Here is a 25,834-nt window from a genome sequence, read left to right as displayed (position 1 = left end):
CCAGACAAAAACAGAGGCCTAGAAAAGCTTGAAAAGGAGAAATTATAATGAGAAGTTGACCCTCGTGGCTATCAGGGCAAAACTTCCAGGCAATGTCCTGAAGTCCTGCTTTGCATCTCAAGCAAGAGAAATCCCAACTGCTGCAAATTGGTTTATCTTTTGTGGACGTTAAGATATCCTGATGTGTGTACTGTATGGGGTGTACGTAGGGAATGAGATGGTCCATTAAAGGACAATAGAAGTCCGCTCATCCCTTTGTTTCAAAGTCTGTGCACTCTTTCTGCATTTATTAGAGGTCTTTATGCTCTGAAAATTCTTTCCAAGAAGTGCTTTGGATCTTGTGTGAAAGCAGCTTCTCTCAGCTGCTCATTAAACAATGCATGCACGCCTTTTCTGACTTCAGGGCAAGGATGCTTTAAGAGTTGCCTCAAGCAAATTATGTTAATGATTCATGAAAACAATGGCGTCTTTTTTTCTCCTGGGTCTTGCAAGTGATTGAAGGCAAGCATGCTCACCAGAACTGCTCTGGCCTCCTCTAAGATCCAAAATACCTGTTCTGTGCATTTTACTATATTGTTTGAATTAAAGATACTGAAAATGGCAGATATCTGCCATATTCTACAATTCTCATTATTAGTTATCCAAGTGCCAGTTTCAAAATCCAGTGTATTATGTTTTTCCAACTTTTCTGATGTCAGATCAACTGCACCCCAAAGTAAAAGCTAGTTTCTGTTTCCTATTTATAGCAATAAAGTACAGTAAACTTGATTAACATCTGACTTCAATGTCAGATGATATTATAAAGGCTAGCAACTCTCTGACTTTAAAAAACAAGACAATACAAAACTGTGAGCCTGGCATTCAATAATGATCATGGTTCACAGATGTGGTATTTTTCCTTTACCGTAAATATTCGAGATGAAATAGATATTCATTTCCGTGCTTCGTATCATTTTTGAAGGATGATGTAACAAAAGAAGTTAAGATAATATAGCGGAGCTGATATCAGACGTTTTGTTCATAAAGTCTGGTAATCTTTATTCAAAAAGCAATAAAAATCAACAGGCTCAACCTCCACTAAAGTGAGCAAGTTTAAGTGGTCACCAAGCTCTGGGTTGAGATTGGCTTCCCCTATGATTTCAAGAAGCGATTTTCCTGTCCCATTAAGGCCACCATTTTCAAAATGGGACAGAGGGAACTAAAGAAGAATTTGACTCTCGACTTTATTCACAACTAGCTCATCAATGTTATGAGATTTTTCTTGTGCAACCTGGTGCAGGCGAGATAAGCACCAGAAATGGCCTCAGATCTCAAAGAAACAGTCATAAAATACACAGAACCGACAAAAGCATTGGGAACAAAAAAACAAAAATCCAGACTGCAGAAAGTCCACTCCCGTGTCCAACACTTTCAACATTCCCTTTCTTCTTGTCTGATTCAGGAACCCTTACAGAAACGTACTTTCCCACCAACACAGGCCAATAATTGGAAGGGACTCCTCAGCATCCAAAATTCAAAGGGGATTTCACTAGCCTGCTAACACTAGCTGTGCACGTATCGGCGACTCAGCCTGTTCAGAACCCAAGAGAACATCGGAGCTGCTGCTTCTAGTATATTGGGAACCAACCTGCACATCGCCAAGACAAGGCATCCCTCAGGTGAAAATGGCACAAAAGAACTAGAGTTTGTTGAATATATATATATATCTTTGGTTGTTCGGGTTTTCTTCCGCGTAAAATTGGAAGTGTCTTGGCGACGTTTCGACGAAGTCCCATTCGTCATCTTCAGGCTGGTGTTTTCAGCTTCGTGCTTCGAGGAGATTGCTCCTCGAAGCACGAAGCTGAAAACACCAGCCTGAAGATGACGAATGGGACTTCGTCGAAACGTCACCAAGACACTTCCAACTTTATGCGGGAGAAAACCCGAACAACCAAAGACCTAAACACACACACACACACACACACATTTGTGCTGACACTTTCATGGCTGATCCTGTGTCTGTTTTGGAGATGGGGCTGCTGTGACAACTACGGTGGACACCGCTTTTGTAGAGCCAGAGACGGTTCCTTGCTGGAGATGGGAAGCTGGAACGGTTTGAATCCGCACCTGTGGAGAACAGGACAATGAGATCAGAAATCTCCCCTACACCGCAGAAAATGTCAGTGCTAGTGGGGAAAACTCTGCTCCACCAAATTTCCTACTGAAAGCTTGCCTTACCCATGCCCCTCAAATCCTCAACCTCCGATCGAAGCACTAAGTGCGCAAATAAATGAATCGCACACAAAATAACTTCAACCATCGAGACGATGGTGATCTTTCAAAGCCAAGCCATGAAGACAGCAAATGGGGCTCCTTACCTGGGCAGCCTGGCCTTGTTGCTGCAGCTGCTGCAGCTGCTGGGCAGTCAGGAAGCTCACTGGTTTGTTCCCAGCAATCAGTTTCGTTCCAGCTGGCATCGTGGTAAGGATGATGTTTCGCCCCAAGCCGCTAATGCTGCGGGGGGAGAAAAAGAAGCCATCCAGAAGGCAGGAGGGGATTGGAAGCAGAAAGGGATCAACTCTTTTGCACTAGGCTGGGATTTTCGCCTTGGCTATTGCAGCCTCCAGATTCCCAACAGTTTACAAGAATGTTAGGAAGGATTCAATTTAACAGGAACGTCTCCCAAATTTTACCTAGCGGAAGCTGTTGTTTTACCAAACTAGTAGCATCTCTAGCAGGGAAGGAGCTGGTGTTCATGTGCCTTAGGAAGAAACATCACTTTCACCCTAGTAATGCCTCTACTTTAAAATTTGTGTTTCCAGGATCTCAGCTGAATTTTGCACATTTCACTATGAGAGTCCATTTGGTTGGGGGGGGGAGGGGGGAGGTTAAGCCACCAGGCTAAAAACCAGGAAACTTAAGTATGACAACTGGCTGGGTGGCGTTTGGCCAACCGTTCTTAGCCCACCGCTCAGGCAACAGCCAGTGAGTCAATTCCTGTCACAACCAGTTGATCAAAAAAAGTGTACCTTGCATCTGTGGGAAAAATGCTAGAAAAAAGAATAATTCTGCCCATTTCACTACAAAGGGGACTGCTTTAAGGGGAAATGCAGTTACCATGTGGCTAAAGGGATAGCCAGGAAATCCCCTTTGTACTTTAAAGAGCTTGTGAAAAAATAATAACTGCAGTAATTAATTTTTCACTCTGAAAATGTTATGTTGTGTGGAGCTGAGGATTACATTCCAATAACTACAGGAGCAGGAGAGAAGTTGACAAATTTAAAGGGAAAAAAATGGGGACAGCCAAATAAAGTAAAACATTATGCAACATTCACTATTATTCAGATTTTTTTTTTTTAAAAAAAAAGCACCAAACTGAACGCTACTTAACCCATTCTACAGGCAGAGATTTTTTTCCAGCGGCTAAAAAAATTCAGCACGTTTCAGAACGTTCAATCTTCTTTTTGTGTGTGTTGGATTTCCAGTGGCCTAATTACAGCCCTAAGAAATTCGTTTCTGAAGATTCCCAATTCCTCCTGCATTACTCACTTGGCCCCAAGGCTGCCTTTGAGGAGAGGCGCAGTCACGACGTTCTTGCCTTTCACGGGCTGGCTGATGACCGAGAGGGGCACGGTGATCCGGGCAGGCAGTTTCCCCTAGGCGAATAAATCATAGGCAGAAATGATTTGTGCCATTTCATCTGCCCTAGACACATTCAAAGGAAAGTGATGTCCTCTCCCCCTGAAAGCCCCCTCCCCAAACTGTCTGCAAAAAACAACAACCCCATCAAACCATCGCAATACGTATAACTCTTCCAGGCAGCACTTCTAAACGGTTCCCAATGGCGGAAGACACCAGAACAATGATGAAGTGCATTATCTCCAATGCTGAGACTTTTGCCTCTGAGAGAGTCTCTGGAAAAATCAACCTTACTTACTGGCTGGGAGGCGGATACCACTGTGGTGGTCACGGGGACCTGCCGCACAGTAGAGGTCCCTGCTCCTATAGATATGGGTGTTCCTGCTGCTGACACCACAGCGACCGCCTTGGAGACCGAAGCCGTCATGGTGGGCAAAGAAACAGCCGAGGTGTGCACAGTTCCAGGTATGCTGACCGCAGAAGGCATCTGCTTGGCATGAGTGGCCACTGTAATCGTCTGGCCAGGCTTGGGAGGCATCACCCCCATGCCCTGCACAATCCTTATGGTGGCCGCTGGTTTGGCTTCCGAGGATGCCATCGTGGTCAAGGCTTTGCCCTTCTGGTCTGCCATGGACATGCCTAGAGCAGGCATCAGTCGGAAGGCGGAACCGGCAGACTCCACTGTCTTCAAGTCGGGTGTGACTTTGACCACGGTTGGTCCGGCGGGACTGGCTGAAGCGGAGGTGGGGGTGCTGATCTTGGCGGGAGAGTCCGAGGATTGGATGGGGCTTGACGTCACACGCAAAGTGGCGCAGATGCCCTTCCCTGCAGGGCTGCTTCCAGCAGCAGCAGCCGTGCTGAAGAGGTCTTGAGTCAGCTTGACAGTAGTGACTTGAGATTTGGCCAAGGTGGCCATCATGTCCGGTGTGATGCGGAGAACTGTCTGCCCCTTGGCATCTGTGGTGATGGAGGATGGAGGCAGACGCAGAACATCCTTGCCTTGAATACGGAAGTTGGATGTTGTAAGTGGGAGGCTGCTCCCTGTCTGGCTTTTCATGCCGAGCTGTCCAGTAATAGACACCTGCAAAGCAAAAGAGGTATCGATTGGGACTTCTGTTTAAGAAACATCGGTTATGTATGTGTAGCCATACCAATAGCAACAGCACTTAGACTTATATACCGCTTCACACTGCTTTACAGCCCTCTCTAAGCGGTTTACAGAGTCAGCATATTGCCCCTCAAGAATCTGGGTCCTCATTTTATCAACCTCGGAAGGATGGAAGGCTGAGTCAACCTTGAGCTGGTCAGAATCAAACTGCCGAACTGCAGGCAGTCAGCAGTCAGAAGTAGCCTGCAGTATTGCATTCTAACCACTGCCCCACTACGGCTCTATGCTGGTCATATTGCATGTAGCCATACCAACTAAACAGGGCTGGTAGGCCAAACTGGTCATTAAGAGCTGAAAGAAAGTGAAAGTGTCTTTCAGTGATTAAAACCTTTGCTCAGAGGTCTTTAAAAAAAAACAGGCAAATTAACGAGTAACAGGCCCATCTCTACTGTACAAGGCTGGGAAGTTTCTTGATATCTATTTCCTGGTTTATTAAGCAGCTGCCAGAGGTCTGAATTTCCTCTTCCATCCTACCATCTCCTTCCTTTTGAGCTTTGTCTATGAGAAGGACATGGAGTTATGTGTCTTATTTGCTCGGTATTTGAATCAATTTAAGAACTTAATAAATCAAGCATGGCTGTGAATTTCCCAGGGGCACATGGTTAGCAGTAAAATACCTACAATAATTTCTTTGCAGAGTGCAGCTCCTCACCTGTTTAATGATATTTTGGCCAGCAATGTTCTGGAGGACAGTGGTGGATGAAGAGGAAGACGATAAAGAGGAGGAGGAGGAGGAGGAGGAGGAGGAAGAAGAAGAAGGAGAGAATGGAGTAGTGGAAGGGTTGGATGCTGTAGTGTTTGAAGAACTAGTTGCTGGCTTGGGGGTGGGAATAGGCGTTGCAGGAATTCCTGTCCCAGTGACACTGGCTGCTCCAGTTACAGCAACAGTTGTCCTCTGCACTTGGACTGGGCTGGTCTGAGCTTTGACTGGAACAGTCATGACGGCCTAAGAGGAAGAAGTCATTATCGTAACAATTGTATAGCATCTAAATGTTGTTCCTTTCAGTTTTAGCTTGCTCCACGTGACCAAAAATTTCAAGGTAGCCATCATTCTTATCCGAAATATGGGCATTCTTGTCAGGAGCCCTTTCTAGTCCAATATACACTTGAAACAATTCCTCTGATTCATGACTTACTTGAAAAAACAAGTAGCACATCTAAGAGCTAACTGGAGTCCATGACTCACTTCCATCATTTTTTCCCCCCAATTCAGCTAGTGTAACTGAATTCAGACAGATACACTCACACCGATACTCGGTATTCTTTTTTTAGCACCGCTGATGATGCACTATTGAAAATACAAAATGTTCACATTCTATAAAGGAAGTTATTCCTCATAGTTGTCCCTCTACTTTGGAGGATCCTCTTGCTGGAAACAACATTTAAATTGTTCAGAGGCTGAAGCTCTCCCCTATGGATGATCCTGACCAGTGTTTCTGAAGCTTAGCAACTTTAAGACGGGTGGACTTTGATTCCTAGAATTCCCCAGCCAGTCTCACTGGCTGGCTGGGGAATTCTAAGAATTAAAGTGTACACATCTTAAAATTGCCAGGGTTAAGAATCACAGTCTAGACATTCAAAAAAACCATGTGATTTAAGAATCAGTCCCATTTCTCTACCAAAGGGAATGGAAAGAGAAGTCTATCCGTGAAAAACATAGGTTAAAAAGGCTAAAATGAGATGGGATTCCACCCAACAGAAGTTAAGAACCCTTCTGTCTCCAGAGAACTTGCTAGTCCCAAGCAAAAGTATTTTGCTTTTCTAATCAAGAAGATCCACCAAAGATTTCATGAAAAGGAACGTTGCTATGGTGTCATTTAGGGGCTTAAGTTTTTACACAGGACGCGCCTATATTTGTTCCTCTTTCTGCCGGCACTAGTAAAGGGGTAATTTATTTAGATACCTTACTTTTGATGCATTGAATTATGCTGTGTACAACTGCTACTCAAAGATGTAAAATTACAGAGGTGAATCTATGTTCAATAGTGATCACCTGGGAGGAAGATTACTAACACCTGTGTTCATTCACACGTGTTACTCACCTGAGAGAATACTTTGCTTTGCACAGAAGTGGAAGGAACCCGGATCTGAGGTATGGATGCTAGAGAGAGCTGCTGTTGTGCTACCACCTGGGCGGGCTGAGACAGAGGGGGAAGGCTAGACGGAGCTGTAACTACTCGGACTTGAGGAAGACCTGAGGAAGTAGTGTGGCTAGCTGTCCGTGGGGTAGACAACTGAGTTCCCGGCTGTGCCTGAGTGCTCTGTGGGGTCGAGAGCAACGTACCAAGCTGGGGCATGGTAGGAGAAGATACCAAAAGGATGCTATGCAACAATGAAACAAACAAAAAATCCTGATGAGTATACAAAAAAAAAAGACAACCTTTCTTCTAAAACACAGAGTTTCAACTGGATCAAGTGCTTAAAACAGAGTGGCACAATACAGGTCATTCCTTTCTCAAAAAAACAAAGCAAAAACAATAATTCAAAGAACAGTTTATAACCTGAAAGACTACTCCAAAGACATTTCCGCAGATTGCTCGGAAAGCCTGCCAATATTTCTGCATTCTTTAAACAAACCAAACCACTCAACAACAGTTTCCAAATACTTCCTATTCTTACGCCACCTGCTATGTTCTGGAGAAATCACTTGTGGAAGAGTGTAACCAAGAAATCTGGCACCGTTGGTTATATCCCCCCCCCCCTTTTTTTTTTAACAGGCTGAAACCATTTATCATAATCCCTGCCCCTGCTTTATCTTTATTTTACCTGGGGATATTTCCAATCCACTCCCAACTTTTTATTAAGAGGAACAAGAGAAATTACCTCTGGTTGGATTTTGCTGGCTCTGCTGCAACACAAGACAAAGTCTTGCTAACCACAGAGACAGGAGGGGGCGAAATGGGAATGGCTGGCAAAGGGAGCGAGGCAGGTGTCGCTGGAGTTACAGGGGTTGGCGGCATGCTGGAGTCACTAACGCTCAGCTGGCTGGGCTCTGAAGTGCTGGCGGTCCCCACTTTCGCCGAACTCTCCTTGGTGCTTGATTTCTACAATGTCAACAAAGGACCTTACTTCCATGGAACGAACACACACACACACACACACACACACACACACACACACACACACACTGCATTTACCTCTGACAATCTGGACAAGTTCAGAGTGGGGAAGAAAACAACCCAGACCTTCTAAAAATGGTCTCCATTTCAAGGATACTGCAAACACTTTGTATTCAAAATGCCTGCCGTGCAGTCCCGGATAATTTCAGATGGAATTGAGAAGACCAAGAAAGCTGCTGCTGATCATTATAGGCACAGCTCCACTAGACCAGTGGTTCTCAACCTGTGGGTCGGGACCCCATTTGGGGTCGAACGACCATTTCACGGGGGTCGCCAAACAACGCAGTCCGCCATTTTTTCCCCCTTTTCCTTAGCTGTGCTACTCCCTTTTATTCTATTGGCTTTTGAAAGCCAATAGAATAGACTCTCTTGAATAGAGTCTAATTCTATTGGCTTTCAAAAGCCAATAGGAATTGTCCAGGCTGTCTCTGCCCTGCTGAGCCCGCCAAAAGTCCCATTCTGCAAACGGTGCTGCACCAGTTGAGTAGTCCTCGACTTACGACCGGTTGAGTAGTCCTCGACTTACGACCGGTTGGGGGTCGCGGCATTAAAAAGGTTGAGAACCACTGCGCTAGATGGACCGTTGAGCAGACTCAGTCTTTATGAGCTGCCTAATGCCCAGGTTTAAGAGGAAGAATGAAAAACAAGCAGCAGGTCTCTATGCAGTGGAAAGGCAACAATTCCTGAAAGCAATTGCAACTTTCTATCCTTAGCCTACTGTTTATCATATACAGAATGTTTTTCGCTGGCTGTCTTGCAGATAATATTCAACTGCAATTTACCACATTATTCATGAGAGAATAAGATATAATAATCCTGTTTATGTCCCCACCCATTCATACAAATCTAAAACTTCCATTTTTATTGCCCACCTCTTGTCCTAAGTAGCTCGGGAGTAACTCAGAAAGTCTTGTGTTTACTTTTACTTAAATGCAACTCCTTGGACCAGAAACTGAGGTTGATACTAACTATGATGGGAATGTTCTTCCATGACTTTATCTATGTCTCCAATCAAAGTCCGCAAGGGAACACAGACTCGCTGGAACTCTCTTCTCCTGCAGACTCATTTTCCCGAAATTAGAATTGGTCCAACACAGGTGTCCCCAACCTCTGGTCCACACAAGCAAACAAAGCCCCCCATCTGTGAGATGCAGACAGCACACAAAACCACGTACCCTCTGGTCCACGGAAAAACCTCTCTCCACAGAATCGGTCCCTGGTCCAACACTTTTTAAGAATAGAAACGTATTTGTTTCTCGCCAGAATCAGTACATGATATGGCCAAAGAAACTTCAATCTCTACCCAAGGTAGGGCAGTAAATAATTCTTCTGAAATTCTTTGCGCCAAAAACTACACTAGGCAACTTACTGTCTTTGCAGGAGGCTTCGGCTTCTGCTGAAGTGCTTTCTTGGCCTTTGCTGCAGCTGCCTGGGCCTGATGAATCCGCTCTGGAAGGGAGGAGCAGGAGCAGTTCTCAAAGAGATGCTGAGAGGGAGAGACATGCACACCTAGGCAGCCCTTTCCTTAAAAAATACATGTATGGTTCCAAAAATTCTCCTCTGCTGGGTGACATAATTTGTCAGCCTAGAACAGGTGAGTCGTACATGGAAATTACTAGGGTTCTAAAGACACATTTATGATATCCTCTGAAACCCTGTTCCTGTAGGCAGCTTTAACGCCTTTCACTTTAAATTATGAATATGAGGAAGCAATGGCTATTCAGAGAGAACAAGAGGAATATTGTGGGTATCCTCTCAGTAATGGCAAAATTTATAGTAAAGATTGCAAAACATGTTAGGTAGGTAGGTAGGAACGAGACACTTTCTATATGAAGAGCAGCAGCTAGCTTTTCCTCCCCCCCCCCTTCATTTCTGTAACGCAATGAGTGTTACATAAGAGGACGGTGCAGGCCTGACTTCATGTTTGCAACAAACTGACATTACAATAAACTAAACACAGTTAGGTCCCTCCAGCCAATACTTACCAAACTCCTCTTCACTCCTGTCTCGGTGGAGATATATCCACAGTTTGCGACCAATATCGTATTTTACACAGGGGTCTTTCTCATAGTGCAATCGATCTAAAGCACCACTCACCACAGTGTTAACCTAAGAAAAGGATTCACCATGAAATCAGAGGTGCAAAGGACTTAGTGAATTTAGAAGCCAGCTATAAGAGACTATAGGGAAAGAATGTTTTTGAGGCATGAGAAATATACACCCCCAAGTAGGAACTGGATACCCAAACCATTCCAAGCTGAGAAGCAAGATGGATGAAAAACACATATAAAGCTCTTTGGATATTCAGATCTACAGAAAGATCTGTAGATCTAAAGTTAAGGTCTACATCTTTTATTGCAGCTTTAATTCTAAGATAACCCAGTTGCAGTAGCAGATCCTATCCCTGCACATTATCAGTTTGCGGAGAAATAATCAAAAATTTATAAAAACGTATTTTGTGACTCCATTAGCTAATCTGCAAATCTCTTCACATTCTATTAAATTACGGTCTTAAAAAATGATCGCAATGTGTTGCTACTTTCAGTTGAAATAAACACAGATATTTATGGGGATTCTGAGACACCAGTAATGTGGCTTAAACATTATCCCGCTTACCTGAGCACTGGTGACATCAGGAGCAAGAAACTGGGAGTCCTTCAGAAGCTCGCAAATTTCAGCACGAGTCCCCTCTCCATTTGGAAGACGGGCTGCAGCATCTCGAACTGAGATGATAGCAAAAAAAAAAAGATCAGTCAGGATCCTGATAAGAATCCTCTGCAACTTTGTGAAAGCTATGAAGCTACTCTGCATTGTCAAACGATACATTCACCTTGCTATCTCCTCTGTGTGTGTGGTTTTGTAGCCCAGCTCTTTTATTTGCCAACTTCAAAAATTAAACTTGGAATCATAATGTAGTGAGGATCTTTTTAGCCCACCTTTCAATAAATAATTTTCAAGATGGCTTTATAACATAGTTTAAAACTAAAAACAAATTAAATTCTATCCTGCTATGTTATCAATCGTGTCCTCCTACTGCAAAATTCAATGGAGACATGGAATCTCTCTCTGTGTCTCTCTTTCTCTCTCTCTCTCTCTCTCTCTCACACACGCACACACACACACACCAATAACTTACCAAGAGACAATATGGTGACATATGCAGGTCGATCAGATCGCAACAAAGAATGTTCCCGGGGTTTGTTTAGAGATGTTTCCTTATCAAACACTCCTTTCACAGGACCCACCACTGATTCAAAGCCATGCATACAGAAAGTGAACGCTTTGTGAGGTTGGCTGTATCGATAACGCTCCTGCAGACATAAAAGGATGAAGGACACCCGAATAAGAGATTCCCAGAAGAAGACAGCAGAGCAATATAGGTTAACATGTACGGTTAATGGTAAATATTGATCATATTTAAATACAAATGGAGGCATATGGAGGGAGAAGTCTCTCTGCCACAAAAGCTACGCTCTCAGATGGATTTGCAGAACTTCCAGGTGTAATGTTTACTTGATAAATGTAATGAACAACAGATAAAGAGTGATGGGGGGGGGGAATGAAGTACCATATGAAAGAGAAGAAAGTACTGGCAGTATGACATTTTGCTTCTGAACCCAAAAAATTATACCATCTATTTTATCTGAAGCTCTAACATGAAAATACCTCATTTGTTTTCACTGAAAATTCTAAGACTCGGCTGACAGCAATCCGCAGGATTTAAACATGTGCATTTAGCATTTCCCTACTAGGCAATATGTGCGATGCAAATGATGAACAATAAACATTCAAAATGTTGATCCCATTAACCGGAATAAAATGAACTGAGGCAGAGCAATGGCCCAGGGGTTTTTAAACTGGGGGTAATTTGAGCATATTCCGGAGGTAATGAGCAATTTATAATTGCTGGTTTGTGACTCAAAGACCTGTTTTGGACTGTTGCTATCAAGATGCTTGTGCAAAGCAACAGAGACCAGTTTTACTGTAGGGGTAACAATGTTGTTGGAGACTGGGGGATGGGGTGGAAAGCACTTAAGAACCATTGCAACCGTAGCTGAGGCTGCATCTTTGCTATCCTTACCTGTTCCTGGAAAACACGTTTCTCTTCTCCAGTGCTAGGCCGGACTATATAGTCTGTCCTTCTGAAACAGACAACAGTGTGAGACTCAACGAGTCATAATGACTACAGGTAGTCTAGGATTACAGTTATAAGTCATGCAGGTTGTTAAGCGGGTCACCATCATGCCCAATTTCACAACCTTTATTGTGGCAGTCGTTAAGTGAATCATTGTGGTTATTAAATAAACAAATCCATTGTCCTCGATGGACATTTTTTTTTTTGCAGGAAACGGGAAGTAAACGCAAAAAAAAAATAATTGTAAATCACAATCACATAACTGCAATAGGCCATAAATGTGGGACAGTTGCTGAGTGCCCAAAATGCAATTATATGGCTATTAGGAGGTTGGGGGGAGGCCCTGGAACTTTGCATTTGGGTCATAACTAGATCTTAACTTCAAATGGTCACTAAGCAACTGGTTGTATGTTGAGAATGACCTGTACAGAGAAACTGTAACAATGACAAGGAAGGAAAATATTTTTTTAATCTTTTCTTGGCAGCTGAGCTGGCTACCTGGTTAAAACTAATACGAATCAAAAAAGTTGATGAAAGTCAGAGAAAATAATTGGAAACATATGCGAGCCAATTTTAGGAAAGCTAGAAACCAGTTTTTGAGCATTATGAACACAGGAATGCCTATCGCATTTTTAAGTACCTCTGATAAGAGGGACACGTGACTGATTAATAAATGCAAAGGATATAATTCAAAATTATTCTTAGTGTAATGGACATCTGCATTCCATGTACGCTAGTGAATGAACCTAATTTTAGAAAATCATTAATCATCAAACGGAAAAGATAATCACTAATAATATTGTTCTAGCTCAGTGATGGCAAACCTTTTAGAGTCCAAGTGCCTAAAAACTGGCCCCATCCCCGCTCTGCCCATTCCCTGCCCGCAGGGCCACTCACCGCCTTCAGGGCCCGCTGCAGATCACCCAGGCAGCCCAGCAGCGCTATGGCGGTCACATCCTCTGCCTGCACCCTGCAGCATCAGCTGTGCACAATGGGGCGTGAGGGCAGAGTCTTGTCTATGCTGCCTGGCTGCCATGTCCTTGGCTGCGCTGCTTCACGTGGGCCACGCTTGGGGGCGACTCTCCTCCAAGGGGGCTGCTGGGGAGGAGGAGGTCGCGAGGCGAGGCGAAGCTGGGGCAATGGCATGTGTGCCCACAGAGAGGGCTCCAAGTGCCACCTCTGGCACCCGGCCATAGATTCGCCACCACTGTTCTAGCTCTTTGAATTGTTTAAAATTTATCTTTACTTTTGCATGCAAAATGCAGCTAAGAATTACTCATTAGTAGCAGGATAAGCATGAACCTTCCAGGACTGCATTTAGTGCTGACTACTAAGACTGATTTTAAGGTTTAGGCAAAGTTCAACTTTTTTTAAAAAAAAAAGGCTTCTGAAATCCATAAATACTCACACTCGGGGGACTGGTGTGGTAGCATCTGAACTATCTTCGTTGTCCTGACAAAGAGAAAGAAATACTATGAAACACGATGGATTAGCCAGTGGGACCTGTACCAGTTGAAATAAATATTGGTCTCACCTTGAAGAAAGCTTGGTCTTTCGTCTCCAACCAAAGTTGGAAGAGAGCTGCTAGCTCCTTCTCATGGTCTTGGGAAGAGCCTAGAGAAAAAAAACAAGCCACACAGATTATCATCTACCACTAATACTAACACTACAACAGCCACACTATAGATGCTGAGATACCCCACCCTCCATCACTTGATCCTTCTGCTATAAAGATTGCAAAAGTGTGGAAATAATATTAACATTTATTTACACCACAACAGAAATTAGGAAAGATAAGAAAGTAAATGTATACAGATCTATCTAGGTGACAAGATTTAATAAGAATGGTGGAGAAGACAGCTTAGCAACTTTACCTATCAGTTTCCAATGTTGAGTTTTTTCCTTGAATTCAACAAAAGGAGAAAAGCTGGAAGAAGCATCTGTAACAAAAACATTTTACTAGGTTTTGGCACAACTCTAATGTATTTTTATATCATTCAGACTGTAGCACTGGATTAAAGTTCAATCTACAGAAAAAGCCAAGTTTGATCAATGCTCATTAGTGCTTTTCGATAAACTGTCACACATGCTCTATCCAAAAACTTTGTAACTGAATCTATGGACTTCTATCCCAGTATGAACTGTAGCTAGAAGCATCACTATACTTGGGAAATCTGTATTTTCCACTGCAAAGCAATCCACAAGAAGAATTCTATTTAAAATCTGGCATGAAAATGGTAGTGCAACACAAAATTGCAAACATGTAGCACAACTCTTACAGGCATAAGACTTTTTTTATTTGTGAAAGATTTTCTTTAATAGTTAAAGCCACACAGATTTGACAATATGAAACACCCAGATAAAAAATATTGTTTACTATTTTTTATCATGTGGAATAAAGTTTTTGAAGACATTTCTTTAGGATCAAAAGGTTGTTTTAACTGAATGAATTGGAGAGAAAGACAGATATGATCTCAACAAAGTATTCATTCTGAAAGCTGCTACCCTTTGACATTAAGTGGCTTGTATAAAAAAAAATCCAATAACAAGGACAGATTGGATATAAGCAAATTCCAACCAAAGTGTATAGCTTAAATTTTTGTTGAGTACCAAGTAACTGCTAATTGTCAGCTTTAATGGAATCACTTGTTTTGGATGGTAACCAAAAAAAAAGTGTCTCACCTCTGCTGACTCCAGTGAGATATTGCAAGGCAGGTAAAACCAGTTCTGACCAGTTGGGGGCAAAGGAGAACCAGCTGTTTAATGTGCTGGCAGGAGAAGACTGCCAGTCCATCACTTTATCTTCAAGCTGAAGGAAACAAGATGACAGGTAAAATTTATACTAATTATACAAACTGTGAATGGCCTGACATTCAATGTGAAGCTCAGAGTCATCCATGGCTAACTCAACTGCCAAACAAATAAAACTAGAGAGACCCTGACCTCCACATAGGGATATTTATTATTTATTAATTCAATTTTTGGCAATGCCTGACTCCACTTGGGCAAGTGGAAATCACAGGGCTGAAAACTGTTCATGGGCGAGGAAAAGAGGAAAGGCAACCAACACAAAATGTGTCCCCTGAATTTGGAAGGCTGGTCTTATAGAATTCTAGCCTGAGAAATTCCAATTCCAGAAAGGCATCCTGAGATGCGAAAACAAGCTCTTACCATTGAGAGACTAGCAGGACCCTCTAACAACAGGATCTCGAGAAGTAGAGAAAAGAAGCTGGAAGAGATTTCATTCACTCCAAGACATGGCTTGATGTCTTCAAGAGGCCTTGAAAAGAAGGTAGGTTAACTCAGGTATTATGGCAATCACGCTTGATATATCATTCTGTCGTCAAAGCATTTTCACATACATTATTCCAGATACCCTAATACAAGATATATCAACAATGTAATCTGGGAGAACTGTTAAGAGGTTATCTAATAAATTTGTGACTGACCCAATTATGCATCTGAATAGTCTTCTCTTACTTAACCCTTCTCCCCAGCCTACTAAGGTGCTTTTTCAGTCATAATCTGTAGCTTTAAAACAAGAGAAATGTGTGTTATGCTTCCTCATCTGAATATACAGATGTATTTGCGAATAACTGTCTCCTCTGTTATTGGACTTGTATGTTGTAAACTGACTTAATCTGTCTCTGTGCCTTACCATTATTTATTTGACATGTTTGCAGCTTACAACAGATTAATTGATGCATGGGATATTCAGTATGAAACTTTGCTACTGAGAGCAAAATGTTTTCATGTTGATTAATGTCAATGTGGCTAGAACTAGTTTCATTACAACTATAATTTATCTTACATTTTGGGGAGTTACACATACTTACTCTTCTTTAACAGATGGGAGGGATGGGGGATCCCACAGGGGAGGAATGGGGGAGGGATTTTGAGAAACAGGATGGATTCCTTCTGAGTTGCCAAGAGATTCAGAGAAATCTTCAGCCTCAGATTTAATCACTTTTAGCTTCTTTTTCTTTTTCTCCTCCTTTTCCTTCACCTTCTTTTTGAGGACAGCAAGGTCAAACAAGGCTTTTTTAAACAAGAGCAAAAAAAAGATTTACTTAGTTACAAAACAGTTTTTAAAAACAATCTATAATTTAGAAACATGAGTATTACTACTATGCACCAAGAATTAAAAAAGCCCTTTACATTACTAATATAACTATTTAAATGCTTTATACAGGAAGCAGATTCTTAGTTCAGTGGCACTTATCCCAAAATAAATATGCAAATAGTTGTAGCTGTAATTGTACAGTATACAACAAGTGTGATTGTACACATTTATTTGGTTACAGACATACCGAGATTCTGCTTTTTTGCTTGAAGATAGATAGCCTTTAATTCTCATGGATCTTTTTGCAACAATGCAAAAAGTTTCACTTGAATCACAAGTTTGCTGCATTTGATTCACTGACCTGCCAAAGATCCTTTCCTGCCAGCATTCACACGTGTCATGATGTCATTCAGAGTCAAGTCCCCTGTCATCAAATCAGGGTGATTCTATGCAGAAGAGGAGAGCAAACAAAAATCAAGTTTAACTCAAAAAGAAACCAGCAAGAAGAAAAACACCCTAGCACAGTGATCCTCAACCTTTCTAATGCCGTGACCCCATAATACAGTTCCCCATGTTGTGGGGACCCCCAAGTGGGTGTGGCCACCAATAAGAGGGAGTAGGACAGCTAGGGAAAAGGGAAAAAAATGGCGGACAGCATGGTTTGGCGACCCCCGTGAAATGGTCATTCGACCCCAAATGGGGTCCCGACCCACAGGTTGAGAACCACTGCCCTGGCAGCTTTCGATGGGATAAGACAAATGCCCAACTCTTGTAAGAGCCATACAAAGACCTGGGATCTCCGTTCAGTACTCTACAGAAAAAAGCATAGCCCCTCGAAGTTTTGGTCCTCAAACCAAATTTAGGTTGCAGCCCTCTATATATTTCTGTGCAAATAAACTCACTCAACACAGTTAAGATGTTTGAGTGCATATTAGCATGAGAGAAAGGAAGTCGGGCCTGTTAGAGCCTCCTTTGCTACTTTAAATGGCGCTAATCACTAAGTATTAAAGAGCTACCGTCTCACTGCAATTTAACTTACTGGCTGCCGCTTGCGCTTTTCATGGTGTGTCTTCAGCATCATCTTCAAGCTATTCTCACCGAAATCAAGTTTATCTGGTGGCAAACAAGCCCAATATTATTAAAATGATGATGTGAATATATTTACATAAAATTATATCACAATGAATATAATTTATATATTCTATTCTATTTTCTAATTGTATTCATATTCTATTCTATTTTGTAATTCTATTCTATTCCATTCCATTCCATTCCATATTTTCTATTCTATTCTATTTCTATTTCTACAGGTAGTACTCGACTTACAACCACAATTGAGCCCAAAATTTCTGTTGTTAAGTGAGACCTTTGTAACATGAGTTTTGCCCCGTTTTACAATCTTTTTTGCCACAGTTGTTAAGTGAATCACTGCAGTTGTTAATTTAGTAACAAGGTTGCTAAGGGAATCTGGCTTCCCCATTGACTTTGTTGGTCAGGTGGTCACAAAAAGTGATCACATGACCCTGGGACACTGCGACCGTCATAAATATGAACCAGTTGTCAAGCATCTGAATTTCTATCACATGACCAGGGGAATGCTGCAAAGGTTATAACTGTGAAAAACAGTTATAAGTCACTTTTTTCAGTGCCACTGTAACTTTGAACGGTCACTAAATGAACAATTGTTAAGTGGAGGACTACCTGTATTCTATTCAATGTGTAACATTTACATTATTCTTTTAGACCTCTACCTTCTTTAACCATTCTTCTTCAAAATGACTCATAATTATTGCCTACATCACAGGTCGGCAACCTGCGGCTCCGGAGCCTTCCCTGGTGGCTCCCAGCCTCCTCTGCCTTTGCAGAGAGAGACAGAGACAGAGAGAGGCAATTGCGCGTCCCTGCTTCCCTCTCTCTCTCTCTCTCTCTCTCTCTCTCTGTGTGTGTGTGTGTGTGTGTGTGTGTGTGTGTGTGTAAAAGATTGCACTCACAGTGTTCTCTGAGGAGCTGAAAAGCTTTCTGGACGGAGCTCCTCCCTTTGCTGCGTCTCTGCAGGAAGCAGGAAGGGCAGGAGAGAGCTAGCTAGCCCAGCTAGGCTGACTCAGGAAATCTGGGAGTTGAAGTCCATGAGTCATAAAAGAGACGAGGTTGCTTACCCTCAGCTTGTTGGACAACAGCTTGAAGCTTGCCAGGTGAGCAGCAGATAGGAGAGAGAAAGAGAGAGAGAGGGAGGGAGAGGAAAGAGAGAGAAAAAAAAGAGAGTGGGGGAAGAGGAATGGCAGGCAGACTAAGGGCAGATAGAGAGGGAGGGAGGGAGAGACAGACAGAGAGAGAGAGAGAGAGAGAGAGAGAGAGAGAGAGAGAGATCCTTTTGACATCTAAAATGAAGATAACACTGCATATATCCTTTTTTTACCTGTATGTGTATGTATGTGTATATATATATATATATGTGTGTGTGTGTGTACACATACATACATACACACACACACATATATACACACACACAAACACACACACACACAAACACACACACATCTATAATAAAGGTAAAAAAGGATATATGCAGTGTTATCTTCATTTTAGCTATCAAAAGGATTTTGTGGCTCCCGGTGTTTTGTTTTTGGTGGGAAACGGGTCCAAGTGGCTCTTTGAGTGTTTTGGGTTGCCTACCCCTGGCCTACATATTTGGATTCAATTGTCCATTGTCTCTCACAGGTAAGAAAAGATGCTTTTACAAACCAGCTTTAAAAAAAAAAAAAATCTAGAAAAACTAGTTTTCCCAATAAAAATAAATATCTTGCAAAATTTTATTGTGAAGAAATTTTTCACGATGATTTAAAATACAACACCTGCTGTTTTCATGTCTTGGGTTGATAATGTGGGTATCACTCTGAGAGGAACAGCAGGACTTGAACAATGGGCTGGAGAACCTGGAATCCAGGAACTCAAATCTGAAATACAGAACAGTCATGTTTTTAGAGGGATGCTGGGTGCACAACTGTTTTCCTAACCTGTAGACATAATCCGCTATCTAAGTAACTTGACAATTTCACTTCTTTAATCAGAAAAGCGAGAACCATATAAAAACCTTTAAAAGACCAGAAGGAAACAAGGACTGTTAAGTTAAATCTATTTCTAAACTCTCATTCTAAAGAAACAATGTTATTTTAGGATGTTGATGGCAACAATAGAAAGAGTAACATTCTTCAAAATAAATAATGGTCTGTAATCATAACTTTGGTTGAAAGACACGTTGAGAGAAATAGCCTAGATAATATCTGGGCACATTTCCTAAGCAGAACAGGAAATTTAAGCGGACAGTACTGCGGAGTATAACATATTTAGAACCTTGACCAAAAAGCACTTTCTGTTTTAAACACATGAAAAACATTATATTACACTTCAGCAAACAAACGTCCCTGAATACATCAAACGTTGCTGACTACTCAACTTTAAAATCTTGTTTAACATGGTACAGAGTAATTCTTATCTCAACCTAGAACGTTGCAAATATGCTGTCACTTCAGTTTCCTACTGCTAAGTATACTGGCTCAAATTGTGGGCTCTGAAGTCCAAATACTCTGATTAATTATGTAATAGCATATTACAAATTTCTACTTCCATGTTCTTTTACCAGTCTATATTTTTAGACGATACTATGTTAGCAAGGAGTTTCTAGAACAGTGTTTCTCGCCCATGGAAGCTTTAAGATGGATGGACTTTAACTCCCAGAATTCCCAAGCTAGCCGTGGTGGCTGAGGAATTCTGGGGGTTGAAGTCCCCCTCATCTTAAATTGTCTTAAATTATTCTGTACCTGAAGGTTTCAATTAATCCACCAAATCCACACTAGTACCTTCTTCATCTGAGGATAGGGTGGTGTCCCCACATTCTTCTTTAACTTCCCTGAGGATTTTAAGGTATCGACGATGTGTTCGCCTATCTCGTTCTTCAGCAGCGTAAGCAGCTGCTGAGTATTTTCTCTTCACGGCCAGATCCGATCCCCCCTTCCTAGCGAGTTCTAACAGATGCTGAAACAGACACCGTGAAAAAGGCAATTTCAGATGCTATAGCTCTCTGAAATCTGCAGATCTGGTTTTACTGTTCATGAGATCTAGAGTTCTACAAAGGCAACAGGTGATCAAGACTACCTACAGAGACAGTTTAATATCTACACGATGCCCCACCATTGTGTCTTCCAATACTTACATTCCGGGAGGCAAGAATCTGTTTCAGCAATCGATAAAAATACTGCTGCTGGGAACTGAGATAGCGCTTATACTGGGACTTGAAGCAAAGCTGTCTGTACTTCACCACTTCAGGATTGAAATGTCCATCTGTAAGAAGAACGTTCATGTTATTCCTTTATTTTGCTTAATCCTAGCAACCGGCAGAGGAAGGATTAGGTTACTAAGAACACTGGCAATTGTTAAGGATCCCAAGCATGCTTCGAAATTTCTGTATATGTAAATAAGGATAAAAGTGATTCAAGGTTCCTCCGAATCAGATCTCCCATCCTACAGAAGAGCCAGATTCAATAGCACGGATGTTATTGGAAAGGGCTGGTCTATTTGGGAGACAGTCTTGTTTTCTCGGATTTTAAAGAAAGAGATAGGAACACTCCCATTCTCATCATGAAAATCACACCAAATTTCCAGGAATGTATCAAACAATTCTGTTGCTGAAATTTGGACATTTATTATTATATGTCTGCAATATGACTTTAAGAGATACAAACTGACTGCTCACTGTCAATGTAAGAATCAACATATGGGACTGGGTAGCTCCAAGTCTAAATCCACAACTCTTTCAGCCAACCAGCACAGTCAGGGTATTTATAGTGTACGATAAAAAAAAAAAAAAAAATCAAAATAGCTGCAGTGACAATGTGACTGAAACACCAACTTTTTTTATGTGGGTCACAGAGTGTTTCTAATGGAAATAAAATCAAGTGAGAACTCTCATATAAGCCATCTTGATCTCTCAGTATAAAGGTGAAACACAAATAACAAACAACGTGTATCATCTGGACTTAAGAGTACCTGGGAACACTTTAAACATTAAGTAGTATGTTCAACCTCATGCAACAGTTCATAGAAAGGTTATTATAGGAAACTAGTATTTTCATATTTTAGTTAATAACAACTCATCATCCTGTATCTTCAATGATTCTGAAGCTAGATTTATTTATCTTCTGTATTTATATAGCTGTCCCATATAAGACTGGTTCATAAGCAGGTGTAATTTTAACATGCAGTATAAAACAAGACAAGCCATTAAAGCTAAGAACAAAGTCGAGTTCTAAAAATATATCTGTTAAACTGTCACTGACCTCGGAAGAGTTTTTGGGCAATATGAAGTGGGTTTCCAAATCTGAAGTTCTCTCCATTAAATAGGGACAGGATAAGATTGTTCTGGTATTCGTGATTGTTTTCCGGGAAGCGGGGCAAAAACTTTTTTAAATGTTCTCGCTGTGAATCCACCAACACATCCTGCCAGGTTGAAAGACTGACAACTTCAAAAAAGATCTCAGGCTGCACAAAATATAACAGATAGAATAAAATATCAGAAAAGATTTCTCATTTAAAAAAAAATATAAGCTGCTTATTTCTCTTAGCAGCTCTGGACAGCTTGCAAAGATACAACAAAATGTTCATTAAAACAGGACAAATATAAACTAGAACAGGAGTGGTAGATATAATGGTAAAATACATGGGAAAATCTGTTTTGAACTCATTCCTAAGCAGTAGTTAGGAGAAGCCTGCTTCAGTTACAGTTTGTTCCACTGGAGAAAACAGAATTGGTTTGTCTAACATATCTATGGCAAAACACACAAAGGAGGAGGGGGGAGGAGGTAAGATAGGAGATTTGGTCATTAGGCTGGGCCTCTTAATTTTGGCAGAAAGAAAGGTAGTACTGTATGTAAAATCCAGATTCAAACAATTTCCCCTTCTAAAACCAAGAGGATTTTCTAAAGAACCTTTGGAAGCACAGTTATTCATTTGGTAAAAATAAAAGAAAAAGCTATCACATTACTTTTTTGAATGATCAATTCAACAGCAGTGTATTTGCATTCTGGATGTTATGCACAGGTAACAGGTTTCCATTTTTACTCTATTTTTTTTTAGAGGTATCAAAAGAGTCACTCAAAAGTCAAAGAATTATACTAAATAGACACTTGGCCTCTTTTACTCAAGCAATTATTCTAACGTCTGATCCATTTCCCTGAATTTACAAGTGATTCTAAGAAAAATGAAACACAACTTAGACAAGAAAGTGATACTCGTTCAATAAGTGATCCTGATCCAGTTACTGATACACAAAACTGTTTGAATATTTCCTGACTAAATTACAGAATATGTCCTGATTACTCTTTCTGATTTAATATTTATGAAGATAACGATAATTGTTCAGTTCATATGTTTGTTTTATTACTTGGATGTCTACTCACATCTTCCAAAAGATCTTCAGGAAGGCTAATGCGTATGGATCCCAGCATGCAATCCTCCATAATTTGGGTGCCATGTCCTTCCCCAGTTGGCCCCAGTTCCAATGGATCAGTGAGCATATGATCCAGGGAGTCCATTATTCATACACCAGTGAACCACTTGAAAAAAAGAAACTTATTATAATTCAAAAGTTATTTTTGCAATTCAACCTACCAAAATAGGGGGGGAGATATACTGTGTATTCCTTGCTGCAGTGCATTATATCTGATGAATTCATTATCCATCTCCTATTGCAAAGTTTTTCCTTTTATTCTAAGCCCCCTGGAAAAAGATTGTGTCACAGAAAATGCTATGCTGGCTCTTTAAATGGGCCAGAGATAGAACAATTGTTTTCTTCTATCTTCCCAGCCAGACTAAAAAAAGTTCAGCTATTCCTCATGGCTACCCTGAGATGGAATATCTTAAAAACTGGAACAATTCTTACTCCACTTGTCTGCCAAACAAACAGGAACCCCAAATTAATAGCCAAGGAAAGGACAATCAAATTAACCTGAAGTACAAAATGTTTACTACTTCTTTCTGGACTTAAAGAATTGATCTTCTTCCTTTGCCTTTTCTTGATACTCCCCAATGCTTACAGATCTCTCTATCTCTTTTTAGATGAGATGACTTTCCAAATAAACAAAATAAAAATGTGTTAAATAAGAATGAAAAAGCAAACAATGAGAATGCCTTGAGGGTTTTCCAGTGTCTTTGTTCGCTTTACTCCACTGGTAGGAGAGACAAGCAAGAGAGAAAACAGCAAAATGCCAAGCACCCCACTGATCCAAGATTATATGAACATAATTATTTAAATTGGAATACATCTTCAAAAGTTAATTTTATGCATGTGTCATATATTTAATATCAAAGCTGCAGTGCTTATTTTGAAACAAATATACAAATGACTGAAAACAGATATCTTACCTTGGAATTTTTATTCGACGTACACTACAACCCATGAACATTAGTTAGACAGGGAAGAAAAAGGCTCATAGCTGCCATCTGAAATACATTGATGCTGGGAAAAAAAAATTAGCATTCATTAGCAACATTCTCCTCTAAAGCTTTTTCTTTTATTGCCTGAATCATGTCAATGCAATTCTATTTCAAATGAACATTTCATGTACTTTTTGCAAAAATACTCTTTTGTCAAAACAAGAATTCACTTGATTCTGAAAAACAATTATCAGCCCCTTAAAAATAAGATGTCTGTAACTTCACTCATATTGTAAAAGGAAGAGTTCCATCAATGACCATATATTTCAGTGGGGACAATTTTATGATAAACCATCTTGCGGGAGGAAAAAAAACCCCACTAACGCCTCAAAGAAAGAAAGATTATTCTTTGTATCTTTTTAAATATTTTTCTTCTTCTTCTCTCCTCCTCCTCCTCCTTCTGATCTGTTTTTGCTCTTTCTCTGTTGTTGTTGTTAATTGCGAAGTCATGTCCGACCCATCGCAACCCCATGGACAACGTTCCTCCAGGTCTTCCTGTCCTCTACCATCTTCTGGAGTCCATTTAAGTTCACACCTACTGCTTCAGGGACTCCATCCAGCCACCTCATTCTCTGTCGTCCCCTTCTTCTATTGCCCTCCATCTTTCCCAGCATTAGGCCTTTCTCCATTGGGTCCTTCCTTCTCATTAGGTGGCCAGAGTATTTGAGTTTCAACTTCAGGATCTGGCCTTCTAAAGAGCAGTCGGGGTTGATCTCTTCTAGGACTGATCGGTTTGAACGCCTTGCAGTCCAAGGGACTCACAGGAGTCTTCTCCAGCACCAGAGTTCAAAGGCCTCCATTCTTTGGCACTCAGCCTTTCTTATGGTGCAACTTTCACAGCCATACATTGCAACTGGGAAAACCATGGCCTGGATTATACGCACTTTTGTTGGCAGGATGATGTCTCTGCTTTTTAGTAAGCTGTCTAGATTTGCCATAGCTTTCCTCCCCAGGAGCAAGTGTCCTCTTCCTCTTCTTTTTCCCTTCTTCTCCTTCTTCTTCCTTTCTCCTTCTTCTTCTTGCCTTCTTCCTATTTGCTCCTTCTTCCTGTTCTTGTTCTTCCTCTTCTTACCTTTTTATCCTCCTCTTTTTCCGACCCACCAAAACTCAAGGCGAGGAGGGGGGTCTTCGTGCAGGGACCACCCCCCCAAAACAAATGACTTAAGTCAGGGGTTCTCAACCTTGGCAACTTTAAGACTTGTGGACTTCAACTCCCAGAATTCCTCAGCCACTGGCTGAGGAATTCTGGGAGTTGAAGTCCACAAGTCTTAAAGTTGCCAAGGTTGAGAACCCCTGACTTAAGTACAGTATTTTTCAACCACTGCTGAGGGAAACCTAGACACCCAGGGGACAATGAATGGCGATAATAACAAGAACAACATGAATATCCCAAAGATATTTTTTCACGAGGCCACTGGACTTTCTTGTCTTCCTCGTGAAAAAGCATCTTTTGGGACAACTTATGACCTGGATGACTGAGAATCTCCACAGATAACATGAAGGAGAAATCAGTCAGGGGGGGGGAACTTTTGTACGTGTGAAACCGGGGGGGGGGGGCGCCGAGGGGAAATCTTCGCCCCCCCCTTTCCACACAACTCACCCCACCCTGGTCAACCCCCCCCCCCCAAATCCCACCTCTCCTCCCGCTACCCTGGTTACCTCAGCAGCCCTCCGGCGGCCGCGCGACCTTCCTCCGCCGCATTCCGCTTCCAGGTCGCCGCGGCAGAGACGGCGGCAGCGTCCACGCGCGGAAGGCGTGGACAGAGGGCGGGATGCGCATGCGCGCTCGAGGCCCGGAGGCCTTCCAGCCGCAGTCGCCTTCCCCGCTGCGGAAACGCCTCTCTTCTTCGAGAGGACCGGCATGCGCGCATGCGCGACCTGCTGACTGCTCGGGTTGGCTTCCGCCCGCGCGCGCCTGCGTGCGTCTCCCCTGCGCAGGCGCGGGCGCGGCTTTCTCGCGCTGGGCTTTGCGGAGCTTTGCTGCAGAAAGAGACGCCCGGGCAGTTGCAAGCTAATAAAGCAGGCTGACTTTGCACGATGCGTGTCTTAAGGTCAATCCTCATCCAAGACTTGCGGGTTGGGCAACGGTTGGCTTGCCTTTAATAAAAACTACAGTGGGACTCTGATCAAGGGGGAACTGATGTGATGGTCTTGGGTGCAGTAGTTGTTCCTGCACCATTGGGAGACTCTGCGAATTCATAGAGACCTAACTAACATTTAGTGCAGGGGGTTCCCAGCCGGGG

The 25,834-nt window shown here is 41.9% G+C and overlaps 1 protein-coding gene across 3 annotated transcripts; it reads right to left on the bottom strand.

Moving 5' to 3' along the window:
* Window positions 1-1,854: 1,854 nt before the first annotated feature.
* Window positions 1,855-25,417, bottom strand: NFRKB (nuclear factor related to kappaB binding protein). Of its 3 annotated transcripts, none has more exons than XM_039334528.1 (27): window positions 25,251-25,417; window positions 23,520-23,613; window positions 22,556-22,711; window positions 21,437-21,638; window positions 20,314-20,441; window positions 19,961-20,135; window positions 18,956-19,057; window positions 17,143-17,216; window positions 16,465-16,549; window positions 15,877-16,078; window positions 15,212-15,320; window positions 14,723-14,849; window positions 13,915-13,980; window positions 13,575-13,654; window positions 13,449-13,492; window positions 11,987-12,044; window positions 11,042-11,216; window positions 10,522-10,628; window positions 9,891-10,014; window positions 9,275-9,354; window positions 7,610-7,830; window positions 6,829-7,108; window positions 5,439-5,732; window positions 3,917-4,699; window positions 3,529-3,635; window positions 2,358-2,493; window positions 1,855-2,106 (listed from the first exon to the last, which is right to left on the bottom strand). In XM_039334528.1, the coding sequence occupies exons 3-27, from the start codon at window positions 22,688-22,690 to the stop codon at window positions 1,981-1,983; spliced, it is 4,020 nt and encodes a 1,339-aa protein (XP_039190462.1). In that variant the 5' UTR covers window positions 22,691-22,711; window positions 23,520-23,613; window positions 25,251-25,417; the 3' UTR covers window positions 1,855-1,980. The 3 variants fall into 3 exon arrangements, with proteins under 3 accessions (XP_039190462.1, XP_039190461.1, XP_039190463.1); XM_039334527.1 differs by having other exon boundaries at window positions 11,987-12,047; window positions 25,251-25,416; XM_039334529.1 differs by lacking the exons at window positions 19,961-20,135; window positions 21,437-21,638; window positions 22,556-22,711; window positions 23,520-23,613; window positions 25,251-25,417 and having other exon boundaries at window positions 11,987-12,047; window positions 20,314-20,439.
* Window positions 25,418-25,834: the final 417 nt, after the last annotated feature.

This window comes from Crotalus tigris, unplaced genomic scaffold, assembly GCF_016545835.1.
Source record: "Crotalus tigris isolate CLP2741 ecotype Arizona unplaced genomic scaffold, ASM1654583v1 scf7180000017631.5181431, whole genome shotgun sequence".
Taxonomy (NCBI): domain Eukaryota; kingdom Metazoa; phylum Chordata; class Lepidosauria; order Squamata; family Viperidae; genus Crotalus; species Crotalus tigris.
The sequence above is the reverse complement of the archived record's forward strand: the minus strand, read 5'-3'. Positions and strand labels throughout refer to the sequence as shown.

Bases quoted from the DNA above. Each gene is read 5' to 3' on its own strand.
- NFRKB (XM_039334527.1), bottom strand. From the start codon at position 22,690: ATGGACTCCCTGGATCATATGCTCACTGATCCATTGGAACTGGGGCCA. The intron at 20,442-21,436 runs GTCAGTGACAGT...TTCTTCTTACAG, and splicing joins TGCCCAAAAACTCTTCCGAG to ATGGACATTTCAATCCTGAA. The intron at 19,058-19,960 runs GTACTAGTGTGG...TCTGTATTTCAG, and splicing joins CCTATCCTCAGATGAAGAAG to ATTTGAGTTCCTGGATTCCA.